The sequence below is a fragment of the Urtica dioica genome, chromosome 1 (assembly GCF_054948205.1).
Source record: "Urtica dioica subsp. dioica isolate 48M chromosome 1, U.dioica_male_clone48M_v1_H2, whole genome shotgun sequence".
NCBI classification, from domain to species: domain Eukaryota; kingdom Viridiplantae; phylum Streptophyta; class Magnoliopsida; order Rosales; family Urticaceae; genus Urtica; species Urtica dioica.
The window spans coordinates 16350854-16363282 of NC_142756.1; the positions used below are offsets into that span (position 1 = coordinate 16350854).

General features: G+C 38.8%; 1 protein-coding gene across 1 annotated transcript; it reads left to right on the forward strand.

The window, feature by feature from the left end:
• The first annotated feature begins 6150 nt into the window (after positions 1-6150).
• LOC149407532 (uncharacterized) lies at positions 6151-9433 on the forward strand. Its single transcript, XM_089620643.1, has 3 exons — positions 6151-6468; positions 6621-6739; positions 9259-9433. The coding sequence occupies exons 1-3, from the start codon at positions 6151-6153 to the stop codon at positions 9431-9433; spliced, it is 612 nt and encodes a 203-aa protein (XP_089476769.1).
• Positions 9434-12429: the final 2996 nt, after the last annotated feature.

Genomic DNA, 12429 nt, shown 5'->3' on the forward strand with positions numbered 1-12429 from the left:
GGTCTAATCTTGATATTTAATGGTTTATTAAGCCCAATTAATGAAATTTCTAACCAGCTGGTTTGTTTCTATCTCCCAATAAACTATATGTATTTATACACCAAAAGCATATAGCTATAAGTGTATATATAAAAAGCAAAAATAGAGAAACAATACAGTGGAGGAACAAACGAAGGTGTGATAAAACAAAACAAAACCCATCATTCTGATTATGGCATATATTAACGAATTTCTTAATATATATATATACCATCATTAAAAAAAAAACAACAGAAAAGACGTGTATCCAAGAATTGCAACATCCATATATTCCAGAATGACAAAAAAAAAAAAACTCATATAAAAGAATTTTAATCATTAAAACAAAGAGAAACTTGATAATTGCTCAAATGCAATACAAGATACCACTTGATGAAAAATTTATATACTAATAGTATTTTCCATAATCAAAACATTGTCAGATTATTAAGGATTAAAAGAAATACCTGAATCCTTCGTCGATTCTCACCTCTTGATGCGGAATAACTTTGATGATCGGTGATCGGACAAACACGAACCGGGTGATACGTGGTATTCCTTTGCAAAATTACCTTACTCGTCCGACACGAGGAAATCTGAATATATATCTCTTAATGGGGAGAGAATAGACTTATTGATTTGTAATATTGGGGACCATAACTATTGTTTGCCTTTATATTTAAATTATTAAAGAATCTCGTAAGTCTCTTAATCAATTATATTTAGTATCCACCCATTATTTCCATATCAATTACATAATAATCATCCATATTAATTGATAAAATAAAACCATTTCATAAATAACTATACCATAACTACATACACAACAACAAAATATGGCTTGGACGACATCAAAAAACTGTCGTCCAGGCTTGGACGACAGTCTTTTTGTGTCGTCCAAGTTGTTGTCTTCCAAGTTTAGACGATATTTTTTTTAACTCTCATCCAAGATACTTGGATGACAATTATAAACTATCGTCCAAGCACTTAAAAAAAAAAGCTTATCGACGCGGCGAAGACTTGTTTTTCCGCGGCGAGGTGCTTGGACGACAGTTTTAAACTGTCGTTCAAGTCTTCATATTTTAACCTAAAAAAAAAACACAACGACCACTTTAGAGTCGCTATTGCTCTCTTTTTTTTGTATAATTTTAATTTTTCTTTTATAACTGTTATTGTCGAGTTTCACAGACCTAGAAACTAGGGCGAATTGCGGAGAAAGAGACAAACAAGAGAATGAAATAATATTCTCTGAAAAGAATGATTTGATTGATTAAACAAAAGAAAACCAGGTACAAGACATATATAGTCATGCCAACTAGGCATGACTCTGCACAGTCAGCAACACACGCTGATAAGAAGCTAAAACAGAATAGAAACGACTAAACGAGTGTCCGAGTGACAAAACGACACCAAACACGTGAGTGACTTGCACAACACGCAAGCTCTCTAAACAACTGCTGAAACACTAAATACATAATATCTCAATACTCCCCCTCAAGATGGCAAATAAACATTTTTAAGAGCCATCTTGCTCAGCAAACTATTCAGAATAGGAGAAGATAAGGGTTTTGTAAAAATGTCAGCTAATTGTAAAGCTGAGCGAACATGTAGCAACTTCAAGTCCCCTCTCTTGAAATGATCTCGAATGAAATGGCAATCTATTTCCAGATGTTTAGTTCTCTCATGAAACGTGAGATTCGATGCAATGTGCATTGCTGCTTGATTATCGCAGTATAGCACAGTGGGAACTTGCTGCTTGAACCCCAAGTCACGCAAAATTTGCTGTAGCCATAACAGTTCACTTGTGGCTGACCCCATCGCTCTATACTCAGATTCAGCTGAGGAGCGAGAAACTGTGACTTGTTTCTTGGATTTCCAGGCAACAAGAGAATCACCCAAGAAAACGCAATAGCCAGTTATGGATCTTCGAGTGTCAGCACATGTACCCCAGTCCGCATCAGAGAAGGCTCGCAGCTGTATCGATGAAGCTGCAGAGTAAAACAGTCCTAGGGCAGGTTGACTCTTCAAATATCGCAACAAGTGATGAGCTGCTTGCTGGTGAGGTAGACGTGGTGCTGAGACGAATTGACTGAGATGATGAACAACATACATGATGTCAGGACGTGTGATGGTGAGATAAAGAAGTCTCCCAACTAATCTCCTGTATGGAGTGGAATCTTCGAGTGGCTCTCCATCTGTGGCATTAAGAATCAGTCTGGGGTCCATAGGTGTCTTAGCAGGCTTGGACTCCAAGAATCCTGCATCGCTGAGGATGTTAAGGGAATATTGTCGCTGTGTGACTAACAAGCCTGATTTTGATCTTGCTACTTCCAGTCCAAGGAAGTACTTGAGACAACCAAGGTCTTTGACTTTGAACTTGGTCTTCAAATAGCGCTTGACATCTTCAACGATCTGTGGGGTTGGACAGGCTATGACAATGTCATCAACGTATAGAACAATCGCAACAAATTGTTTGTCCATGCCCCTGGTGAAGAGAGAGTAATCTGCTTTTGATTGAATAAAGCCAAAATCGAGGAGAACTTCAGTGAACTTCAGGTTCCATTGACGAGAGGCCTGCTTGAGGCAATAGATAGACTTATGGAGCCGACAGACGAGGTGTTGTTCACGTGACTCCCCCTGAGTGTGAAGGCCTGGGGGTAGGGTCATGTAGACTTCTTCATCGAGCTCTCCATTAAGGAAAGCGTTATCCACGTCCATCTGAGCAAGACTCCAGTCTTTTGCCGCTGCAATGGCCAAGAGCATTTTCACTGTGACCAATTTGGCCACTGGTGAAAAAGTCTCAGTATAATCAAGTCCTTCTTGCTGAGTGTACCCCTTTGCAACCAATCGAGCTTTCCTTCGAGCTAGGGTCCCATCGGCATGAAATTTGTTCTTGTATAGCCATCTGCATCCAACTGCCTTATTTCCTTTTGGTAAAGGTACAATAGACCATGTCTTGTTGGCAAGCATGGCATTCAGTTCCTCATCCATGGCTGACCTCCACTCTTTGTATTTCACTGCTTGGTGATAATATTCTGGTTCAAAGGTAGATGCAACAGTTAAGGTGAAGGCTCTAAAAGAGGGAGATAATTTCTCATAAGAGAGCACAAGATTGAGATGATGAGGTGAGGTTGGTAATTTGTTAGCTTGAACAAGATCACAGTGGTAATCTTGAAGGTAAGTTGGAGGTTTGGTAGTCCTTAAAGACTTTCTGAGCTGAATAGTCTCTTGATCTCTGGCAGGTTCTTCTTCACCTTCCTGTGAGTTGGAACTGCATTCTGGTTAAGCAAGAACAGTAGTCTTCATGATGTCTTCATCATCTTCTTGGTGTGCTTGCTCTTGATGATCATGAGCTGCATTATCATGATGAACACTAGATGGCATACTAACAGGTACATTGATCATGTCAGTAGTACTAGATGGGGTAACCTTGCTGAAGGGATCATTGAGCTGAGACTGAGAATCATAGTTAGTGTGAATAAAAGGGAAAACCATTTCATGAAAGACAACGTCCCTTGAAATAACAACTTCTTGAGTGGTTAAGTCTAGGAGTTTATACCCTTTCACACCATAGGGATAGCCAATGAAAGCACACTTTCGTGCTCGAGGCTCAAATTTGGTCCTCCTGTTGTGAAGAGTTGATGCAAAGGCAAGGCAACCAAAAACTCTTAGATTGGAGTTCTTTCTGCGACGATTCCTTCGGTGTTGGATTGAGATTGTGCCACTTGCTTCGATTCTTCTGTCTGAGGATCCATGGCGGTGTGAAGAAATATCGATCAGATGATTTTACAAGGAGTGCGCAAAGTCAGCGCTATGATACCATGTCGAGTTTCACAGACCTAGAAACTAGGGCGAATTGCGGAGAAAGAGACAAACAAGAGAATGAAAGAATATTCTCTGAAAAGAATGATTTGATTGATTAAACAAAAGAAAACCAGGTACAAGACATGTATAGTCATGCCAACTAGGCATGACTCTGCACAGTCAGCAACACACGCTGATAAGAAGCTAAAACAGAATAGAAACGACTAAACGACTGTCCAAGTGACAAAAACGACACCAAACACGTGAGTGACTTGCACAACACGCAAGCTCTCTAAAAAACTGCTGAAACACTAAATACATAATATCTCAATAGTTATCCAGCCAACTAACAAAAATAGAAGAGATAAAACAATCATATAAGCGGTTTTACATGATCCATTATTTACCGTATAGTGACAGGAAAAAAAATACCATAAGCAGTTTTACACGACTAACCTTTCTGTAAAACGTGTACAAAGAAGATTAAAATTTTATTCATAAAGGATAAGAAAACAACGACAGTAATAACTTGAAATAAATGAAGCACAGGACGAATTGCTACTGCTTGCATCATGAAGTAAAAGGAGTTGACTAAAACTAAACAGCAGTTCTTGCAACAATCGTACTTATAAGTGATAATGCATTTCAGAACTACCATGCAAAATTGTAATTACAATTATTACGAATTTTGGGGAATATCGACATTGACTTTAAAGTCTATCTGAGTTGTAAACAGACGGTGTATCAATATCCACACTGCAATCCAATGCCAAAAAACACACGACACATATACGAGATAACATTTCACAACAAACTGTTGAAATATTTGGTATTTAATACCAATATAATGGTTGATTTGTGGCAATAATTTGAGTGGGGTCAAGTCATCGGAATTGTATAATTCCAAGTGCTATGTATTTCTTATACCGAGGGATATAAAATTGAATACTTATTTGTCAAAATCGGACCTAAAATGAATGAGAAATTGATGTTCAAAGGTTACAAAAATCAACACATTTATGTGTAAGTGAAGTGAAGTTCAAGAGTCACACATAGGTTCGGTAAGTGTGTTGTGTAGTGTATATATACTCTCCTCTTTCTTTAGGGGATAAGCAAGTGCAAAAGAAGAGAATGTGGGTGGGTTATCTCTTAACCTCTCGCGCGCGCACACATACACACGCACGCCGCCGCCGGACTAGACCAAGCCAGGCTCGGTTTCGGGTTTCGGGAATGTCTTGCTCTCGGGCTTGGACCTTGGGCTAATTCCTCAAATAACTCGTGTGTTATGTTGGGAATTAAACATTGCGGTTTGTCCATTTGTTTCACTGGCTTTAAGGCCTGAAACGTATGAGTTAATACTCTTAACGTTTTGAACTTTGTAACATCTCTTACTTAGGATCTGGTTGAAGGTTTTCTGGAAATTATTTTTGTAGCCTCTGTTTGTAGATTATTGTTTACACTATCTGTCTATTATCCGAAATATTTTTGCCTTATTTCTAACAATCTTAAAGCTCTATGATATAGACAGATTGCTCTCGGAGTCTATAAAAAGTTGTTTCTTTTCCGGATTTGGTATTTTAAAGGCTCTAATTTTTGTTTATTTCTTTTGTAGAAAATGACTAACGTGAACGACATGAAGAATGTGAATGCTCAGGAGAGCCTCACTGAGAATCCCTCCATGGTGAACACCCCGACAAACTTGATGGTTGGTCAGATTTCTTTGACCTTAGCTCAAGACTCGATGGCGGCTACGGCCGAGAACGGACCTGCGGGTCTTCTCCAACCAATGGCTTCGATGGCCATGAACGGTTCTAGCAGCTCCACAGCACGCGTGCCCGCCGTCATACAGACCGAGAAGCCCGAGAAGTTCACGGGGTACTTGACAACGCTCGGTCTTGCGCGGTTCCTGACCGAAAATCCACCGACTCCTTGCGAGGACGAAACCGATCGTGATGTGCTAATGGCATTTAGCGCATGGAAGGATTCCGACTACTTGTGTCGGAATTCTATGATGAATAGTCTCAATGACTCGTTTTACAATGTGTATAACTCCAAGCGCTACTCCAAAGAGCTTTGGGATTCATTGGATCGGAAATACAAAACCGAAGACGCGGACTCTAAGAAGTACATCGTGGGCCACTTCCTCGATTTTCAAATGGTGGATTCGAAGACCGTGGTGAGTCAAGTCCAAGAGCTGCAACTTATCATCCGCGAGATTCACGCCGAAGGGATGACCATTAGCGAGTCATTCCAAGTTGCCTCTGCCATCGAGAAACTACCAGCGGGGTGGAAGGACTTCAAGAACTATCTCAAGCACAAGCGAAGGAGATGAGTTTTGAAAACTTTGTTGTTCGTCTCCGAATTGAAGATGACAACTGTGGTTCCGACAAGAGGTTCAAGACCCACTCCAAGAAGGCCAACATCGTCGAACATGGCGAGAGTTTGAGGGGAAAGAAACTCGCCCACAAGCTTGGGGCGCATGGAGGGACGTTCAAGAAGAAGAAGCATCAACCAAGGTTTGTTGGCAAATGCTTCAACTGTGACAAAGAAGGTCACCGTGCTTCCGATTGTAGGAAACTAAAGCAGAAGAACGAGGCCAATGTCGTGGAGGGTATTGATGAACTCCTCGTCGCAGTGGTCTCTGAGGTGAACATGGTGGACTCGAACCCAAGGAATGGTGGCTGGATTCTGGAGCAACCTGCCACATATGCTCTTATAAAAACTCATTCTCCACCTTCGAGTCGATGGAAAATGGAGAGAAGTTGTTCATGGGTAACTCTGTCACCTCTGAATTCAAGGGAAAGGGCGACGTGTTTCTGAAGATGACCTCTGGAAAAGAGTTGAAGCTCACGAACGTGCTCTATGTGCCCGATATAAGGAAGAATCTCATCTCTAGGACTATGTTGTGCAACCATGGGTTTAAAATGGTTTTATAGTCTCAAAAGATTGTACTTTCTAAAAATGGGACGTATGTGGCTAGGGGCTATATTAAGAATGACATGTTCAAGATGAATGTAATTGCCATCAAAGCTAATGGTATCAATAAAAATAATTCTTCCGCTTATATGATTGAGTCATTTAATTTATGGCATGTGAGGCTAGATCATATGAATTATGACACGTTGAGAAAGTTAATTAACTTGGATTGCATTCCAAAAACCCATCATTCTGATTATGGCATATATTACCGAATTTCTTAAAATATAAAAAAAAAAACAACAGAAAAGACGTGCATCCAAGAATTGCAACATCCATATATTCCAGAATGAAAAAAAAAAACTCATATAAAAGAATTTTAATCATTAAAAAAATAGAAACTTGATAATTGCTCAAATGCAATACAAGATACCACTTGATGAAAAATTTATATACTAATAATATTTTCCATAATCAAAACATTGTAAGATTATTAAGGATTAAAAAAAATACCTAAATCCTTCGTCGATCACCTCTTGATGCGGAATAACTTTGATGATCGGTGATCGGACAAAACACGAACCGGGTGATACGTGGTCTTCCTTTGCAAAATTACCTTACTCCTCCGACACGAGGAAATCTGAATGTATATCTCTTGATGGGGAGAGAATAGACTTATTGATTTGCATTGGGGACCATAACTATTGTTTGCCTTTATATTTAAATTATTAAAGAATCTCGTAAGTCCCTTAATCAATTATATTTAGTATCCACCCATTATTTCCATATCAATTACATAATAATCAACAATATTATTGATAAAATAAAACCATTCATAAATAACTATATCATAACTACATACACAACAACAAAATATGGCTTGGACGACATCAAAAAACTGTGTCTTTTTGTGTCGTCCAAGCTGTTGTCTTCCAAGTTTAGACGTTATTTTCTTTAACTCTCGTCCAAGATACTTGGATGACAATTATAAACTATCGTCCAAGCACTTAAAAAAAAAGCTTCTCGACGCGGCGAAGACTTGTTTTTCCGCGGCGAGGTGCTTGGACGACAGTTTTAAACTGTCGTTCAAGTCTTCATATTTTAACCTAAAAAAAAACACACAACGACCACTTTAGAGTCGCTATTGCTCTCTTTTTTTTTGTATAATTTTAATTTTTCTTTTATAACTGTTATCCAGCCAACTAACAAAAATAGAAGAGATAAAACAATCATATAAGCGGTTTTACATGATCCATTATTTACCGTATAGTGACAGGAAAAAAAATACCATAAGCAGTTTTACACGACTAACCTTTCTGTAAAACGTGTACAGAGAAGATTAAAATTTTATTCATAAAGGATAAGAAAACAACGACAGTAATAACTTGAAATAAATGAAGCACAGGACGAATTGCTACTGCTTGCATCATGAAGTAAAAGGAGTTGACTAAAACTAAACAGCAGTTCTTGCAAGAATCATACTTATAAGTGATAATGCATTTCAGAACTAGCATGCAAAATTGTAATTACAATTATTACGAATTTTGGGGAATATCGACATTGACTTTAAAGTCTATCTGAGTTGTAAACAGACGGTGTATCAATATCCACACTGCAATCCAATGCCAAAAAACACACGACACATATACGAGATAACATTTCACAACAAACTGTTTGAATATTTTGTATTTAATACCAATATAATGGTTGATTTGTGACAATAATTTTAGTGGGGTCAACTCATCGGAATTGTATAATTCTAAGTGCTATGTATTTATTATACCGAGGGATATAAAATTGAATATTTATTTGCCGAAAACGGACTTAGAATGAATGAAAAATTGATGCTCAAAGATTACGAAAATAAACACATTTATGTGTAAGTGAAGTGAATTTCAAGAGTCTCACATAGGTTCGGTAAGTGTGTTGTGTAGTGTATATATACTCTCCTCTTTCTTTAGAGGATAAGCAAGTGCAAGAAATGAGAGTGTGGGTGTGTTATCTCTTAACCCCTCGCGCGCGCGCGCACACACGCACGCTGCGGCCGGGCCGGGCTCAGTTTCGGATTTCGGGAATGTCTCGGGCTTGGACCTTGGGCTAATTCCTCAAATAACTCGCGTATTATGTTGGGAATTAAACATTGCAGTTTGTTCGTTTGTTTCTGTGGCTTTAAGGCCTGAAACGTATGAGTTAATATACTCTGAACGTTTTGAACTTTGTAACATCTCTTACTTAGGATCTGGTTGAAGGTTTTTTGGAAATTATTTTTGTAGCCTCTGTTTGTAGATTATTGTTTACGCTATCTGCCTATTATCCAAAATATTTTTGCCTTATTTCTAACAATCTTAAAGCTCTATGGCAACAAAAGACGTTGTTCTACTTGACAACGCTCGATCTTGCGCGGTTCCTGACCGAAGATCCACCGACTCCTCGCGAGAACGAAACCGATCGTGATATGCTAATGGAATTTAGCGCATGGAAGGATTCCGACTAATTGTGTCTGAATTCTGTGATGAATAGTCTCAACGACTCGCTGTACAATGTGTATAGCTCCAAACGCTCCTCCAAAGAGCTTTGGGATTCATTGAATCGGAAATACAAAATCGAAGACGCGGACTCTAAGAAGTACATCGTGGGCCACTTCCTCGATTTTCAAATAGTGGATTCGAAGGCCGTGGTGAGTCAAGTCCAATAGCTGCAACTTATCATCCACGAGATTCATGCCGAAGGGATGACCATTAGCGAGTCATGCCAAGTTGCCTCTGCCATCGAGAAACTACCCGCGGGGTGGAAGGACTTCAAGAACTATCTCAAGCACAAGAAGGAGATGAGTTTTGAAGACTTCGTTGTTCGTCTCCGAATTGAAGAGGACAACCGTGGTTCCAACAAGAGGTTCAAGACCCACTCCGAGAAGGCCAACATCGTCGAACATGGCGAGATCTCGAGGGGAAAGAAACCCGCCCACAAGCTTGGGGCGCAGGGAGGGACGTTCAAGAAGAAGAAGCATCAACCAAGGTTTGTTGGCAAATGCTTCAACTGTGACAAAGAAGGTCACCGTGCTTCCGATTGTAGGAAACCAAAGAAGAAGAAGGAGGCCAATGTCGTGGAGGGTGATGATGAACTCCTCGTCGCTGTGGTCTCCGAGGTGAACATGGTGGACTCGAACCCCAAGGAATGGGGCTGGATTCTGGAGCAACCCGCCACATATGCTCTGATAGAAACTCCTCTCCACCTTCAAGTCGATGAAAAATGGGGATAAGTTGTTCATGGAAAACTCTGCCACCTCTGAATTCAAGGGAAATGGCGACGTGTTTATGAAGATGACCTCTGGGAAACAGTTGAAGCTCACGAACGTGCTCTATCTGCCCGATATAAGGAAGAATCTCATCTCTGGGACTGTGTTGTGCAACCATGGGTTTAAAATGGTTTTAGAGTCTCAAAATATTGTACTTTCAAAAAATGGGATGTATGTGGATAGGGACTATATTAAGAATGGCATGTTCAAGATGAATGTAATTGCCATCAAGACTAATGATATCAATAAAAATAATTCTTCCGCTTATATGATTGAGTCATTTAATTTATGGCATGGGAGGCTAGATCATGTGAATTATGACACGTTGAGAATTTTAAATAACTTGGAGTGCGTTCCATAGTATTGAAAGAAGTAACGAATCTCTTGAGTTAATCCATACTGATTTATGTGATTTAAAGCTCATGCCAACAAGAGGTTGTATTAAATATTTTGTGACTTTTATTGACGATTGTACAAAATATTGTTACGTGTACTTGCTTAAGAGCAAAGATGAGGCAATTGAGAAATTTGTTATGTTCAAATTAAAAGTTGAGAATCAACTTAATAAGAAGATTAAAAAGGTCCGAAATGACCGAGGAGGTGAATATATTGAGCTTTTTGGGTTTTTTTTTTGTTTTTGCACAATATGGGATTATTCACGAAGTCACTCCTCCTTATTCTCCTCAATAAAACGGCGTTGTCGAACGAAAGAATCGCACTCTCAAAGAGATGATGAATGCGATGTTGTTGGGTTCTGGGTTACCCCAAGAAATGTGGGGGGAAGCAATATTGTCTGCAAATTATATTTTGAACAAGATACCCCGAAAGAAGGAGGATGAGTCTCCGTCTGAGTTATTTAAAGGAAAGAGACCTTCCTATAAATATTTGCGAATGCGGGGGTGCTTGGCCAAAGTAATGGCTCATCGTCCAAAGAAAATGAAGATATGACCAAAAACTGTAGATTGTGTCTACCTTGGATATGCACAACATAGTAACGCATATCGATTCCTTGTATATGACTCGAAAAACCCCGATATATACAAAGATTCAATTATGGAATCTAAAACTGCTTCGTTCTTTGATTACGTGCTTCCTTATAATTCTAAGGAAGATGAACCTAGTTCATCAAGTCAATTTCTTGACGATATTGAGGAAATAACTCAAGAAAATGACGACGAGTCTGAGGACGAGATAGAGCCCGAGTGACTTAGACGAAGCAAACGAGCAAGGGTAGAAAAATCATTTGGTTTTGATTTTCTGACCTATATGCTAGAGGCTCCATCTCAAACTTATAAAGAGGCTGTAAACTCCGTTGAGAGTCACTTATGAAAAGATGCCATAAGAAGTGAGTTAGACTCTATCTTGCAAAACCATACTTGGGAGTTGGTTGATCTGCTTCCTAGAAGTAAAACACTTGGTTCAAAGTGGATTTTCACAAGGAAGATGAAAGTCAATAGTACTATTGATAAGTACAAGACAAGACTTGTAATAAAAGGATAAGGACAACAAGAGGGATTGGACTACTTTGATACATATTCTCCCGTGACGAGAATAACATCCATAAGATTGATAATTGCATTTGTTGCGTTACGAAATCTAGAAATTCATCAAATAGATGTAAATACTATTTTCCTTAATGGAGATCTCGAAGAGATTTATATGACTCAACCCGAAGGTTGTATTGCTCGTGGACAAGAAAGGAAAGTGTGCAAATTGGTCAAGTCGCTTTATGGCCTTAAACAAGCCCCAAAGCAATGGCATGAGAAATTTGACACTGTGATGATGTCAAATGGATTTAAAATCAACGAGTGTGATAAATGTGTGTATATTCAAGTCACTGATCATGGTTATGTGATTTTATGTTTATATGTTGATGACATGCTAATTGTGGGTAGCCATAATCGTATAGTTCAGTCCACGAAAGATATCTTGAACTCAAGGTTCGATATGAAAGATTTAAGACTTGTTGATGTAATCTTAGGGATCAAGATTACTCGTTCGGATAATGGAATTGTCCTAGATCAATCATACTATGTTGATAAAATTCTAAACAAGTTTGGAAAGGAGGATTCTGGAGTCTCTAGAACTCCTATTGACATTAGTCAACATTTGTCTAAAAATAAAGGTGAAGGCCTCTCCCAAATTGAATATGCGAGATATGCAGTCTCATGTACATGATGAGTTATAGATGTTGTCAATGGTGCCCACAAGAAGAGTTGTAGTGTGTATTTATGTACAGTTGATGTCATATAGTCTTACGAAGACTCTTGCTTGTAACTGCTTATTTATTAATAAAAAGTTGAAACGTTCATTCATTCCTCCTTGTCTGTTTGAAGCTTTATGATAAAACATTAGTCTTTAGTCCATAAACAAACTAAACAACTTACGAAGAGACA